The sequence below is a fragment of the Amblyraja radiata genome, chromosome 17 (genome assembly GCF_010909765.2).
Source record: "Amblyraja radiata isolate CabotCenter1 chromosome 17, sAmbRad1.1.pri, whole genome shotgun sequence".
NCBI lineage: Eukaryota > Metazoa > Chordata > Chondrichthyes > Rajiformes > Rajidae > Amblyraja > Amblyraja radiata.
The window spans coordinates 9,941,816-9,958,453 of record NC_045972.1 but is presented as its reverse complement, the minus strand read 5'-3'; the positions used below and the strand labels follow the sequence as shown (position 1 = coordinate 9,958,453).

Genomic DNA, 16,638 nt, shown 5'->3' with positions numbered 1-16,638 from the left:
GGCGGTGCAGGCTCGAAGGGCCGAATGGCCTACTCCTGCACCTATTTTCTATGTTTCTATGTAGGGAAGACCAAACTAGAGAAAGATGGCACCCAAACCCCTGCCTTTAAACCCTCTGGCTGAGGGCCGCCTCCGGACTGAACCACTCCCGTGCCGAGGGGTTCGACAGTATGATGGCACGATCCTTGGGAGCCGCCACAAGTGCAACATCTGAGTCCTCGTTGTGCAGGTGTTCCAGAGATGAGTTAAGGGCCAGGGAGATAGCACGTGCTGTGGACCTGTTACGACAGTAAAAAATCTGCAGTGGATCAAGGCTGGCTGGGAGGAGGGAGTAATTTGGCACCATCACCAGTCTCTCGAAGAACTTCAATATTACTACCATCCAAAGATTGCCATGGAGTCGTTGGGTGGTTTCACATTTTTATTATCTGATGATTAAGCTTCAAATGTCTGTATGCACTGCACATTTACATTAAGTATTACAAGTCAAAATGGATATAGTTCACAAAATTAAAAATCTTATGCAGGAAAAAAAGCCTAAATTCTTTTATTTCTTCAGAGGTTTTGCAGAGGTTTTCTAGATTAAAATATTTGTATCAGTACACATATTAAGCACACAAAATAGCGTCAACAAATTATTCTCACATGAAACATTGCAACAGTAGATACAAAAGAATAGTCTTCTATAATACAAAATTAACATGTTTTACTTTTTATATCTGGAAAATAGTTAAAATTCTATAAAGAGCAAATTCTTTAAGTCGCGCTTAGCTTTTGCATTGTCCTCCATCGATCTTTAATCGTGACACTAGTACGATCACAAAATGGGTAATGCTTCAGGATCTTCAGCCAATTTCCCACTCCAAATTTTTGTACACCCTGTTTAATCCATTCACTTTCTTCAATTGTCCATTTCTGGAAAGTAATTTTTATAATATAAATTAGAAACATTCAGATGTCTGAACAAAATACAAGGCCAAGATTGTCAGTGACTTTTGTAAACATCTGATAGTTAACCGCATCTATTATTTATAATTCAATTAATTTAAATCCTGCTCAAATTATCATTTTTTCAACACTCTTGCTGATGTAATATGATAAACAGGTGTATGCAAGCTTCATGCTGTCTTCAGAAGGAATCGGCAGTTTTACAAGTTTTGGGTTATATGATAATCTCGAGATAACACCAGATGATTTACTCCTCCTTGGGGTCGTAATAGAAACAGGTTTTTCGGACCATGCCGACCATTGATCACACACTGACTATTTCCATGTTATCCCACTTTCACATCCTACACATTAGGGGCAATTTACAGCAGCCAAATTAATCTACAAACCTGCACGTCTTTGGAATGTGGGAGAAACACGCAGCACCCAGAGAAAATCCACGCGGTCACAGGGAGAACATACAAACTCCCCACAGACAGCACCAGTGGTCAGGATTGAACCTGGGTCTCTGATGCTGTGAGGCAGCGACATACCATGCAAATATTAAATCACATTAATGAATGTAATGTTGTTTATTTCTTGTCATTTCCCAAAGAATCTTTAAAAAAAAGGAAATTAATTAACACTTACAACTTTCAGTTTTGTGGGTAAACTGCACACAATACTATCTTCATTTTTTGGATGTTATTGTAAATTATTAATGTTTCAAGGCATGCAATTTACCTGACGTTTGCTTGAGCATGAAAAAGTACTCTCTGTTGGTGAAGTTCTTCCATTCTCTGTAAGCAATCAAAGGAGTAAATCAATCACCATAGCCAGTGCAGGAATTCACACATTTTGCTGCGGGAATATATCAACAAGAATTTTCTGTTAGACATAACGTTGCATATTTAGGTTACATTTCTTTGTGTCTGACAGACAAAATGCAAGCCAATAATCGCCCAGAATAAGGAGTATGGGTCAGAGACCAGAGTAAATAAGACAAGTAGCTGTGTTCCTCCGGAACTAATCAGATTGAAGTACAATGAACATTGCTGGTACCAAGGAGGAGATAAAAAGTAAATTAATTTACAGATACAGAAAATCTGCTCAATGAGTGAAGAGGAAGGAAAAGCAAATAATTTAATGTATCTTCAAAATCTTTACCAGGTTAAAACCTGAAGGATTGAGACTGTACAGATAGTAAACTTTCAGTGTTCCAGTCCTTTTTGGCAATGGCAGGGCTAATTTGGACCCGACATGGTCAAGGCTCAAATTTTAGTAAAAAATTGGTTTGTATCTTCCACACAAATCAGAAACATGCTGTTCAAGATTTTTTAACCGGAAGCTAACAGACAAAAGGCCAAGATTTTTCAGCCCATCCTACAAGGAAATTGCAATGCTTAGACAATCGTAGACAAGATTGTTTTAAATAGGGAGACGGCTAGACTTTGCCGGAAGATATTAAATTGGAGTGATGGCAAATTACTTTATTAGGTAGGAGCTTGGTTGGGAACAATGAGAGCAATTGTTATAGGGCGTCTACATCTGACACGTGGGAGGCATTTAAGGTCTAACTGATCAAAATTCAGAACCAGCATGTTCCAGTAAGGAGGAGGGATAAGGACAGCAAAGTAAGGGAACCTTGGATGACCAAAAATGTTGTCAATTTGGTCAAAAAGAAAAAGGAAGTGCATGCAATGTTTAAGTGGATGGAATCAGAATGGGCCTTCGAGAATAAAAAGGAGAAAATAACTCAAGCGGACAATTAGAAGGGCCCAAAGGAGCCACAAATTGTTTTGGCATGACTGATCAAAGAAAACCCCAAAGATTTTTATACTTACTGTGATAGCTACCTACTGGATACATGGGTTCCTACTGCAGGCTTTGTAAAAGGTTAAAGGGAGCCTTACCAGAATTATGCCTGGATTAGAGGTTATTAGCTACAGGCAGAGGTTGGACAGACTTGGATTGTTTTCTCGGGAACACCCGAGGTTGTGGGGAGACCTTATAAAAGCATCTAACATTATGAGAGGCATGAGCAGGGTAGACAGTCAGAACACATTTCCTCAGGATGGAAAATATCAAATACTAGATGGCATAGCTTACAGATAAGAGGGGCAAAATTTAAATGATATGTGAAGGGCAAGGTCTTTTTAGACAGAGGAGGTGATGGAATGCACTGCCGGGCATGGTGGGGAAGGTAAATACGAAAGTGGCAATTTCAAGACTTTTGCATAGGCGTATGGATATGCAAGGAACAGAGATATGGTTGTGTCGGAAAGAACTGCAGATGCTGGTTTAAATCAAAGGTGGACACAAAATGCTGGAGTAACTCAGCAGGTCAGGCAGCATCTCTGGAGAGAAGGAATGGGTGACATTTCGTGTCAAGACCCTTCTTCTGTGACAAGCAGATTAATTTTCTCTTTAAAATGTTAATAACCATCTGCCAATTTATTTTTTTTTTGACAGTCCTTCTAATGCAAGAGGGCGGGGGCAGGTTGACATTTGACAGTCCTCTGATCCCAATGTACTGTAATGCTATATATATCCTGGAGAAAACCCTGTGCAGAAAGGTCGGGCTTGGTGACACAAGTTAAATACCACTATACATATCATGATAGATATTGTTACATCTATGACCTTCCTTTCTGGAATCCATGCTGTCTCTATTCAATTGAACTGGACAATTTTCTCTCTGCCATTCTCCGGTCATAAAAACAATTTTGAAAATCACGATCAAGCATTTTTTTGCCCTTCTGCTCCATGAGAGGCTTATGTTCTCCCTGAGCTCACCTTAGGACAGTGTGACAAGTGTATCGCCACATACTCCCCGCCTGACTGTCTCTAGAGCGAGTCCACAGCTTTGTGGATATTTGTACGGCAGAGATAGATAGATTCTTGATTAGTACAGGTGTCGGAGGTTATGGGGAGAAGGCAGGAGAATTAGGTTAGATATAGATCAACCATGATTGAATGGCGGAGTAGACTTGATGGGCCGAATGGCCTAATTCTGCTCCTATCACTTATGACGTTCGGCCAAGTCATCATCTTCCTCCAAATTCCCATTTAAAAAAATTTTTGCATTTCAATAATTATTGTTCTAGTAAACATTGAAAATCCCTCTTCCAATCCCATTACCCCGTTAAATTTTTACTCTGGATTCCAATAGAAATACTCAACAATTGAGTAACTGATTTTAATTCCAAGAAACTTGCCATTATTGAAAACAAAACTGATTTGCTTGAATAGATCTGCACCTAATATGACAAAACATTCCTTCTATCTCAGGTTACCTATAAAATGTGCTCCAGAAACACAAATATATTTCCAGCCCTAACAACCAGCCACAGATAACATACCTCAAGAAAGGCTCTACTAATCAGACCTCTTTGACTTGGAGGTATAATTTAAGTTCCCTTACCATCACATGGTTGAATTTCCCTGTATTCCCACAAGGTTTTTAACAGTTCAAAGCAAAGCTCCTATAGCGGAGCAAGATGGATTACTCTCACGCAAACGTGTAGTACGCTCATGGGCGATTTTATGACTCATTTTAGCAACCTGCCCCCGCCATCTTGTTTCGCCATTTTGCTCCGCCCTCTTGCTTCCGGCCAAAGATTGGATCCGCAGCAGGGAGAAGGAGTGCGGGGCCCGGGGCAGCGGGGAGAGAGAGTGCGGGGCAGCGAGGAGAGAGAGTGCGGGGCAGCGGGGAGAAGGAGTGCGGGGCAGCGGGGAGAAGGAGTGCGGGGCAGCGGGGAGAGGGAGTGCGCGGCCCGGGGCAGCGAGGAGAGAGAGTGCGGGGCCCGGGGTAGCAGGGAGAAGGAGTGCGGGGCAGCGGGGAGAAGGAGTGCGGGGCCCGGGGCAGCGGGGAGAGGGAGTGCGGGGCCCGGGGCAGCGAGGAGAGAGAGTGCGGGGCAGCGGGGAGAGGGAGTGCGGGGCCCGGGGCAGCGGGGAGAGGGAGTGCGCGGCCCGGGGCAGCGAGGAGAGAGAGTGCGGGGCCCGGGGCAGCGGGGAGAGGGAGTGCGGGGCCCGGGGCAGCGGGGAGAGGGAGTGCGCGGCCCGGGGCAGCGAGGAGAGAGAGTGCGGGGCCCGGGGCAGCGGGAGAGGGAGAGGGGCATAGGAGGGGGGGAGGCATCGTAGTGAGGGGGCAGCGAGGGAGTGCCGGGGGGGGATAAGGCCTAGTGTGTGTGAAGTTGCGGGGAGGTTTACAATGTTTCTTATTTAATGTCCCTTGTCTAGTCTGAAATAAAGTTCATTATTGGATCAGAAGAAATATAATTGTGTGTGTTTTATGATTATATACATTTATATAATTTTCATGTATGTGTGTTTATAAACATTTTATTCTTTAACAAGAATTAACAGAATTATGAATCTAACCCTATATCACGCACAAAAAGTTCCGCAATGTCAATCACCCTGCGAGTCGGGTCGGTTCCGGTTACTACAAAATCAACTCAAACACCGCTTGTGAACCATTTAAAAAGAAATGATTTAAAAAACATTAAAAAAGACAATTACCAGAATCAAATGTTATTGTTGACAAGAAGTATGAACTGACAGATTTATGAATCTAACCCACACAAACTGTTGCCCCACAACATTGATTACAGTGCGAGTTGGGTCGGGTCAGGTAGGCTCAGGTTACTAAAATGGGCGTGGAAAAATGCCCATGATCCCCTCCATAGCGTACTACACGTCAGTCCATTGCATTTCGCAGGAGTAGCCTATCTTGCTCCGCTATAAGATCTTTGGTTCAAAGACCAACTATTCTTACGAGACACGTCAGGTTCTGCATTGAAACTCACTGTTCATAATGAGGCATCAAAATTAACAAATTACTATTTTACTCACGGATTGAATTATTTCGAGGTACGCCAAAAAGTAATTCTTCATCACTCCAGTCTTCCTTCTTCTCAACTATACCTGGATGATTGAAGAGCTTTTGCCTAATTGGCAGTTTGAGAGAAAAGAAAGTACACTAACTGTTACCAATGGCATTGCTGCCTAAACTAAAATCAACTCCCTTTGTAGTAAATATTGTTACCACATTTCTCACTTAACCTGAGATATGTTATGTCAAATGCCCAAAGGAAAATGTTACAAACATCTTAGTGTGTGGATAAAGCAGACAGAAACACTACCCAATGGTTGGGCTTAGTGACAAGTGAAATACCACCATAGACAGAGTTGTACAGCCCTTCAGCCCAATTCATCCATGTCAACCAAGTTGCCTAAATGAGTGAGGCCCACTTGCCTGTGCCTGGACTATATTCCTCAAGACCTTTCCTATCCATATACTTGACCAAGTGACTATTAAATGCTGTTATTGTACCTGCTTCAACCACTTCCTCTAGCACTATTTGTAGATTCCTCTACCCCGAGGAAAATACTGACCATTTACCTTATCTATGCCCTTCTCGATGTTACACACCTCTATAAGGTCACCCTATGCTCCAGGGAAAACCTAGCCTATCCATCCTCTTCTTAGAAATGAAACACGCCAGACCCAGTAACATCCTCATAAATCTTTTTCTGAACTTTTTCCACCTTTAATAACATCCTTCTTGTAGCAGGGTGAACAGAACTTTGCACAGTACTCCAAATGTGGCCTTACCAATGTCTTGTTCAACTCCTAACATGACACCCCAATTTTTGTACTCAATGCACTGACTAATGAAGGCAAACGTGCTAAATGCCTTCTTCACCACCCTGTCTACCTGTATCACCCCTTCCATGAAACTATGTAATTGCAACTCTATGTGTCTCTGTTCTACAATACTCTCCAGCGCCCTACCTTTACCATGCAACGCTTGCCCTAGATTGTCTTAATAAAATGCAACACTTTGCATTTATCGGAATTAAACTCTATCTGCCATTTCCTTGGCCCATTGGCCCAGTTGATCAAGATCCTGTTGTAATCTTAGATGACCTTCTATATATCATCTATACCATATCATCAATTTTGGTGTCACCTGCAAGCTAGCTTACCTTGCCATCTCCATTTTCTTCCAAATCGTTAATATGAATAACAAGCAACAGTGGGCCTGGCACCGATCCCTGTGGAACACCATCGTTACAGGGCTCTAGTCTGAAAAACAACTGTTTACCACCATCCTCAGGCTTATACCAATTTTGTATCCAATTCGCTAGATTGCCCTAGAATCCATGTGATCTAATCTTCCAGATCAGCCAACAAACCATATCTCAACAAAGACCCTGCTTTTCTCAAAACCTAATGCCCCCCCCCCCCCCATAAATCGTCTTGGGCACCCCTTCAAAACAAAACTCAAATCGAATTTGTGACACAATTTCCCAAGCACAAAGCCATGCAGCCTATCCCTAATCAGTCCTTGCCTTTCCAAATGCATGTACATCTACTCTCAGAATCTCCTCCAATCACTTACCCACCACTGATGTTAAGCTATCGTTCCCAGGCTTTTACTTACAGATTCTCTTAAATAAAGGCACTAAATTAGCCACCCTACAGTCTTCAGGCACCTCATTCATGTCTATCAAATATCTTTGTCAGGGGCCCACAATTTGTTTCCATAATATCCTAGGATACACTTGATCGAGTCCGGGGTATTTACCTGACGCATGTTAAGATCACCAGCACCTCCTCTTCTGAAATGGGAACTCTCTTCAAGACATCATGTTACCTCCCCTACATTATCTAGCAGCCATATTCTTTCCACATGGTAAATGCTAACCAGAAATATTCATTTAACACCTCACCAATCTTCTGTGGCTCGACAATAAGATGACTATAGGCTATAGTCTTTTGACCAATACTTAGAATACAAATCTGATATCCCTGACAGTAGGTGAGCTAAGACTATTAAACAAATTCTCATAAAAAACAAGTGACCACCTAAATCTACTGTTCCAAGTTATAACACTCAACAGGACATTTTCACATTCTCAGGAAAAATAGAAGAACTGAGAAGAGGTGACAAACTGGCCTTTAAGTGTCTGTGGTTCCTTTTTCTTGATGTTAGCTTGTGATCTCAAATTATAAACTCCACATGTCGATACTAAGAGGGAGGCCAGAAAAGAAGAGAAAAAAATCTCTGGTATTCCCCATGTCAAATAACCTTAAAAGTAATTTAGTTTGAGTTGTAAATTTGATCCAAGGTATGAGAGGATATTATACATGTGATATTGCAGTGGAAGTCATTGACAGGAAAAGCAACAGAAAATAGATAATATATAATTCAGAATTCAATTTGTCGAGATCTCTTGTAGACATTACATACAGGCATATAGATAAACCTCATTATAATGGAGCATGATGGGGAGGGAGAATGAGAAATAGTTTCCATTATTGCCGATTGTCCGCTATAACTTTCCCTATTGACATCACTGCCCACTCGGCACTGGGTCGGATTCCTGGAACCCTATCACTGAGAGCCCAGTCGGATCTCCCTCACCGTGTGGAGCACAGCAGCTCGAGAAGGCTCCACCTTATCCAGCGCAGCCAGGGAACGGCAAGAACAGCTGCCCTTGCATCCCATTCCCGCATTCAGAGGTTGAGAGCAAAATGGGAGATCCGGGGACACTGAGGTGCTGGTGTGAGGAATCCCTGTCCCCCTGTAAGTAACATCCCCACGACTAGCTGCCTGTACGGAGTTCAGGGTGAAAGGAAGGACATCAATCTTATACGTAACACAGTTTTTGTTTCCAAAGACGCTGCCTAACCTGCTGAATGTATAAAGTTTTTAACAGCTAAAAATGTATTTTTGTTACTGCCAGCTAACAATACTAAGGCTGAAGATGGACACAAAATGCTAGAGTAGCTCAGCGGGACAGGCAGCATCTCTGGAGAATGAATGGGTGACGTTTCGGGTTGAGACCCTTTTTCTACTTATCCTTGGACCATGATCCCACAGATGAGCACCAGGCCATAATCTCACAGACTATTTTATCACTGCCTGCTGTCTGCTATCCACAGTAAAACCAGCATCTACAGTTCCTCCTACATAATACTAAAGGAGGTTTGTTACATTGTTTAATAGAATATCATTGCACAACTATTGATCAAAGCAATTGCTTGTCAATTTCAATAACCTCTCACTGTGTTCAATAACCTCTCACTAGCAGCCCGTGTTCTTAAAGAGACAGTGGTGTCTGATTAATGTATGGTCTCCGTCCGGTATGGTTTCTAACTGAAATCTATTGTAAAGAGGTCTGTAATAATGGCAGTAGGCTGTTTTTTTTTAACGATTCTTACCTCTTGACATTCAGGCTGGTTTCTTGATTCATAATTTCTTTAAAAGCACCATTTCCATTGTGCGACTTAGTGGGACTCTCTCTATCATTGTGAATCGTTTTTCTGCCATCAGATACGGTATCAGGACATTCTACCTCATCCTGACTGTCTGGATCTATAACAAACCGAGACACAGCCTGTATGCAATTTGCACTAGGTTTTTTGAATCGTTGAATCTCCTTTGCCTTGGTTTTCTGCTTCTTACTTCGTGTCCTACATTGCATTTCTCTGCTTTCACACACGTTAAAATCGGACATGTCCATCTTTTCAAACAATGCCAATGGATCCAGTGTTGATTTATGCAGGGCACAGAATGCAGTTTGCAGGGCTGTGAAACTGCAAGGGAAGCCAGGCTGTGCTTCCTCCACCCTAGAAATAAAGTAAATTTGACATTATAGCATAAATGTTTCTCTGGATCTTGATATTTTAACATGCACTTCAAGACACCAAAATATGTTGCCCATGTTTACCGTTACCATGCAAATACAACAAATAACAAGTGGTTAACAAAAAAGTTATATATATTTTTTAAACTGAACCAATGCCGACTATTAAATTACATGAAAATATCAAATATTTGACAAACCAACTACCAGAACAGAAAAAAAGGTATTAGTATGTTTAAAAGGAACGTGGCTCACCTGATAAATTCAAACAAGCCTTTGGTTTAAATTGTCAAAGAATGCAAAGAAGAAATCCATCAGGCCAAGTAGTTTAATAGTAATGACATTTTCAGAATATTCTATTAGTCCAGGTAATTTACTAGGCAGAGGCACAAATGGAAACTTCAGATGTATTGAATTCCATATGGGAACTCCAGGATGCATTCCAAGTGCAAATTGAGAGACAATTAGCTGACAGAAAACAAAGAATAGGGATAAATGGGACCTTCTCAGGTTGACAGGCCGTTACTTTGTACCCACAGGAATCAACATTTGGGCTCCAACAATTCACAATCTAGGTTAATAATTTGGTTGAGGGGCAAAATGAAACACCTGCTAATTTGCTGCCAAGACAAAAGTAGGAATAAGAGTTGAGATCAGAATGCAAAGAGGCCTCAAAATGATTAAGAAAATTGGAGTTAATGTGCACAACGGCTACTATGGTAAAAAATGTGAGATTAGCCACAGTGGATTTAAAAAAAACTGATTTTTAAATGTGGGAGAAGACATGTTGACGTTCAAAGGGATTTGGGTGACTGTGAGCAAGTCATCTGGTGCTATGATGCAAGAACACCTGTAATGATGATAGCAAATGGTAACCTCAGATGTCTCATCACAAATGCAGAAGACTTTATTGGTGTCACGGCTGGAACATTGCTTACAATTTTAATTTCATTACTTTAAAACATGTATCTGCTTGAGGCAGTGCAATGCCCATTATCACACTGATTGTTAGAATGGCAAGTCTGAGACGTAGAGAAATTGCATCGGCAAGGTCTCTTCTTTAGTTGAGGAGAATGGATGGTATCCTCATTGAAACTTGTAAAATTTGTACAATGCTCATCACAATGGATGCAGGATATTTCCCTGGGCCGAGGCATCCAGAACTAGGAGTCAGTCTCAAAATAAGTTGTAGGTTATTGAGGGGTTACTTGAGAAGAGATTTCTTCAAATTTGTGCAATTTTGTAGCTCAGGGGACTGTAGTGATTTAAAACTGAAATTGATATATTTATGAATATTAGGGAGATCAAGGGATGGAGCGATCGAAAAGGAAAATGACAGAGGCAGGGAAGCAGCTGTGATCTTGCCGAATGCAGCTTACAGGATTGAACCATCTGTTCATCCAATCCTAGCCTCAAGCTCTCTCCACATAACCATCAACTTCATTTTGATTTAAATGTCTGTCACTTTATCTCGGATGTACTCAAGAGCAGCCCTGCCTTGGATCTACTCAATGATTCCCCCCCCCCCCCCACCCCATCCTCCCCCCACCAAACCCCAGCCTTCAGGACTCTCTGAAGAATGTTGAAGATTCCCAACTCTTAAGAAATGTCCCCTCATCCCCATCTGAAAAAGTCAGCTATTCATTAGTTCACTAACTAGTTAACTAAGTTCACGAGTTTCAAGAATTCTGACTTAGGGAATCAACACAACATCCACCCTCAGAATGTTATGCCTTTTAAGAAGTCAACCTCACTTTCTTCTACACACTTTCTTCTATTGGTCGAACCTTTATTCTAACATCAATCTTTTCATCTGAGGAATTCACATTGTGACCCTATTCTGCAATGCCTTCCAATACTTCTTGGAATACAGCCAAACCTGGAAGCCATATTTCCTCCAAGGAACTATTCATTGCCTCCAAGTGTCAAGAAAGGAGAATGAGATTGACTCAAGACTCCTGCACTATCTGTTCATTACTCCCAGTCTATAGGATGGTCACCCTTACCTCAGCTTAATTACGTTAAGGTGCAGTGCGATAGTCAAAGTGGTAAAAAGATAAAAATGACCTGCTTGAACAGACGCAACATTCATCCCCTGTCCTTGATAGGCATTTATTTCCATCGGAAGTCAGCATGTTCTGATTCTCTACTTGAACACGGGTCAATATTACATCTTTTTGTATCTCTGGAATGGTTGAAGTGGATTTCTCTGCTCTCTGAAAATAAAACACAAAAACGTATAAACACAATGATTATTCCTTAGCTTTTTTTGTGAAACCAGTTATGGAATTTACTCAACTTATGAGTAGAAATGCACAAGACATGATTAATAACTATGTAGATGTCACAAAACTAGATATAGTAGACAATGAAAATGGTTATCAAAAATTATGGTAAGGTCTTGATCAGCTGAACAGTGGGGTGAGGAATGGCAAATTGAGTTTAACTCAGATTAGTGAGAGGTGTTGCATTTTTAGAAGTCAAACCAAGAAGGGCTTCACAATGAGGAGTTAGTGCCTGGGGGAGTATACATCAATGTGCCTGGGACAATATAAATCAATAATTTAGATAAAGGGATTCAAATTAACATTAGCAAATTTGCAGATGACACAAAGCTGGGTGGCAGTGTGAACTGTGAGGAGGATGCTATGAGAATGCAGGGTGACTTGGACAGTTTGGGTGAGTGGGCAGATGCATGGCAGATGCAGCTTAATGTGGATAAATGTGAGGTTATCCACTTTGGTAGCAAAAATAGGAAGGCAGATTATTATCTAAATTGTGTCAAGTTGGGAAAAGAGGAAGTACAACAGGATTTGGGGGGTTTTGGTCATCAGAATGAAAGTAAGCATGTAGGTACAGCAGGCAGTGAAGAAAGCGAATGGCATGTTGGCCTTCATAACAAGAGGAGTTGAGTATAGGAACAAAGAGGTCCTTCTGCAATTGTATAGGGCTCTAGTGAGACCACAACTGAAGTATTGTGTGCAGTTTTGGTCCCCTCATTTGAGGAAGGGCATTCTTGCTATTGAGGGAGTACAGCGTAGGTTTACAAGGTTAATTCCCGGGATGGCGGGACTGTCATATGCTGAGAGAATGGAGCGGCTGAGCTTGTATACTCTGGAGTTTAGAAGGATGAGAGGGATCTTATTGAAACATATGAGATTATTAAGGGTTTGGACACGCTAGAGGCAGGAAACATGTTCCTGATGTTGGGGTAGTCCTAAACCAGGGGCCACTGTTCAAGAATAAGGGGTAAGCCATTTAGAACAGAAATGAGAAAACATTTTTTCACACAGAGAGTTGTGAGTCTGTGGAATCCTATGCCTCAGAGGGCGATGGAGGCCGGTTCTCTGGATACTTTCAAGAGAGAGCTAGATAGGGCTCTTAAAGATAGTGGAGTCAGGGGATATGGGGAGAAGGCAGGAACGGGGTACTGATTGGGGTTTAATCAGCCATGATCACATTGAATGGCGGCGCTGGCTCGAAGGGCCGAATGGCCTACTCCTGCACCTGTCTATTGAGTGTTGTAGAACAGAGGGATCCAGGAGTACAAATACATAGGCCCCTGAAAGTGACATTCAAGGTAACTAGGGTGGTGAAGGCAACTTTTGGCACATTGGCCTTCACCAGTCAGAAATTGGGAGATTATATTACAGATATAGAAGACATTGGTCAGACCACATTTGGACTGTTGTGTTCACTTATGGTCACCCTGCTTTAGAAAAGATGCCATTAAACATTTACGAGGATGTTTCCAGGACTCAAGGATCTGTGCTATCTGAAGATGTTGGGCCAGCAAGAACTATATTCCTTGTAGCACAGGAGGCTGAAAAGTAATGTATGGAGATGTATAAAACCATGAGAGGGACAAATTCTGTTCTACAATAATTGCTTTTACTGCCTTGTTAAAATGCCATGTTTTTCTCCATCAAAAAAAAGCTGATGACAGGACTAAGATTATTTTTTTGCATTTTACTACAATACCATTCGCCACAACAAATATTTTCACTGTATTCCATGCAAAATGAAAATTGATTTGCATTGCAAATTCTGAGAACTTGGAGCATATTGATCTTTAATATGTATAGCATTGAGATGTATAGCTTTGATCTTTAAATACTAATCCAGCCTGATCCTTAGCTGAGCCTGGTTTCTACCACTTCAGCAATGCCCAGTGGTGTAGATGGGTTGTCACAGTGCTGAGTGTTTGCTGGACTATCAAGATATTTTTACGGTGGAGATTGACAGATTCTTATTAGTAACGGTGTTGGGGGTTATGGCGAGAAGGCAGGAGAATGGGTTTGAGATGGAAAAATAGATCAGCCATGATTGAAAGATGGAGTAGACTTGATGATCCGGATGGCCTAATTCTACTCCATACTCAATGACCATTCTGGCATACACAAACATTTAATAACAGTTGGAATAAATATACAAATACATTAAAAAATATTTAAAGTATTTTTAAAACACTTGATCATTTAGAGAAATACATTAAACATTGATAAAATACATTATAACTCATTGTCTCTTTTTAATTGTTCATTAGCAACTTGGCCCATTCACCTGGGAAAGGATTATGGTGCTTGTGCAAAGTTTATCCCTGTGCAGGCTCAATGAGCAGGCTTCCTAAATGGAGACCTGGCAAAATTAGCACCCTGTTAGATTTGATGAGAAGTCTACTGTAGCAGCAGGGGCAGCCACAATCAGCGTCAGAAGCAGGGCAAAATATGCTGCCCTCAGCTTAAGCCTGCATCAGCAATGGAAACTCACTTATTTTGTAAAGTCGTACTCCACCCCCCTTCCTTACTCAGTAATACTGAGAAAGCATTTCAGCAAAAAAGTATATAAAATTATAAAATGCTAGAAACACTCAGCACCCAAGAGAAATAAATTTAATCTTTGATCTGAAATGTTCTTTTGTAAATATATTTTATATTTCACACCGGTTTTACTGGATTATACTTAGTTTAATGTTTTTTGAAATGTTATAAATTTAAATGCAATTTGAAAGCCAACCCAATAGAGAGGTGATTTCCACTATTATTTTGTTTGTTAATTTAAAACCTTAAAAAAACCAATGAGAAACCTCTTCAATTAAAAGATGAATGGCACAGAGACATCAAACTAGATGTGAAGGTAAGATGTTTAACTGAAACAAACTATAAGATTGAACAGATACATTTCTAGAACATGTAGACTTGATTGACTTTGCCAATTTCTAAAGTATATTACACCACATAAATAAAGAGATAAATCACAACACGTACGCGAAGAAGAAATGGCACGGCATTGCCTATTAGGCTTTCTGCAAAACACAACATCCTCTTTTTCAAGTTGCTGTATGGAAAGAGGTCCAGATCTGGATGAGATGAATTCTTCTCCTTAATAATTGCTGAAAGCAATTTCTGAAACAACCAAATACAAAACAAATCTGAAATCAAATAACAGCAAACGTCCAATCTACAGTTTAGACTTTGTCCCAATCATAATGAACTCAATCACAGCTAGTACTTTCCTACTAGTTTATCATGTACTTAAACCCTGCAATTACATGATCGATCAGGGTGTTTCACATGGTTTCTATTTCAGTCCCTCTTGTTTAAACCCCCTTTTCACGGGGCGAGTTGACGCAAGATGTCACCAGAGTGAAGAGGTCGTGGTCCAGCACGAGTCTCGCACGATATAACGGCAGTAGATAAAGAGTTCCCACGGTACTCGGCATTTATGTTATTCGTGCGAGTTACTTGGCCGTTTCCCGAGCAGTCGCGTTAAATCTTGAATGAACATCGTGAACTACACGTGACACAAATGATGTAACTTTTTTTTTCACACACTATATATATCCTCCCTTGGTTGAATCGGCTCATTTGGAGACGTAGAGTGGTGGAATTAAATAGAACTTCAAGCATTGGATGTATTCCGTTATATTAAAAGTTCTGAACAGTAAATAGAGCCTGCCCTCCGCATTTAATGTGCTATTTCTTGTGCTTCTTGGATACCTGAGCACAAGTTGGTAAATACAGATGGCCTTTTTAAAGGCAAGCATTACAAGTGAGAATTGCCTGCCCTCATGCATAATTCTTTTTATGGCTCTTTAAACTTCAAACACAGAGGGTGTAAAAGCTGTCTGCGACTTTTTTACTTTGCAGCTGCAGGGCAGACAGACAGACTTATAAGAGAAGTTTAAGTTTACTGCAAACACAGAACTTTTACATCAATAGCAATGTATGTTTTAAAATCTTGGATAACATTAAATGGTTCTCCTCTTGATGAACTTATATATCGTTATATAAACTCACATGAGCACTCGGGAAACTCGGCAGCCTTCGTCTCCAGCAGGTTCCTTTTCCTCTCCCTGTTTCTATAATCCTCTCTGGATTTATCGTACAGAATCTCGTTAAATTGGAACCATTCTACAAGTTCCCCCTCTTGTTCCCTGGTGAAGTTATATGGCTTTACCTTCTGCCATCTTCCCTTTACATAAGCGTCTGTAGAGGCTATTCCTACAATGGCTACTGGGGAGGCAATCTGAATTGCACCTTGCTCACCCTCTCCCTGCTCCAAGGAGCCCACAGGCAGTGTTATCTGTGGCATCTCCTGTTGCCTCTCCACCTGTCTCTCTTGCTGCGTCTCCTCCTCATTCTCCTGCATGGCAAAAACATCTCTGACCCGCTTTTCCCCCTTCCTTTGAGATTTTCTGGGAGCCATCTCTGCAAGTGTTCCTGTTAAAAAGATTATCCAACAATGACAATTAGGTGGGACGTCCTCGAAGGACACATGTTCCCATGTGTCCTTTTGAGACCACCTTTTTTAATCACCTTCTGTCCCCTCTGTCCAGCTTCCGGGTTCACCGTTCGCAGGAGTTCCCACGGTACCCGCAAGAGTTATTACGGATATCGCACTGGCCACTACGTTCATATAATGTTGCAATACTCAACCACAAGTGTACAAGTCACTCTTGGAGAAATTCCAATTTTCTTGAATTTTCTCCCGAGTGACCAAGTTACACGATGACCTGCCGTTAGCGCTACGGTGGTCCACGGTGGTCCA

The 16,638-nt window shown here is 41.3% G+C and overlaps 1 protein-coding gene across 1 annotated transcript in view; it reads right to left on the bottom strand.

Moving 5' to 3' along the window:
• Positions 1-408: 408 nt before the first annotated feature.
• Positions 409-16,638, bottom strand: part of terf2 (telomeric repeat binding factor 2) — a 31,677-nt gene continuing 15,447 nt past the window's right edge. Inside the window, exons 5-10 of the mRNA XM_033035732.1 lie at positions 14,856-14,993; positions 11,656-11,804; positions 9,164-9,571; positions 5,785-5,879; positions 1,672-1,727; positions 409-915 (exon numbers count right to left, since the gene is read on the bottom strand). Of these exons, the coding sequence (XP_032891623.1) occupies positions 757-915; positions 1,672-1,727; positions 5,785-5,879; positions 9,164-9,571; positions 11,656-11,804; positions 14,856-14,993 (1,005 nt within the window). The 3' untranslated portion in view covers positions 409-756. The remainder of the gene's footprint in view (positions 916-1,671; positions 1,728-5,784; positions 5,880-9,163; positions 9,572-11,655; positions 11,805-14,855; positions 14,994-16,638) is intronic.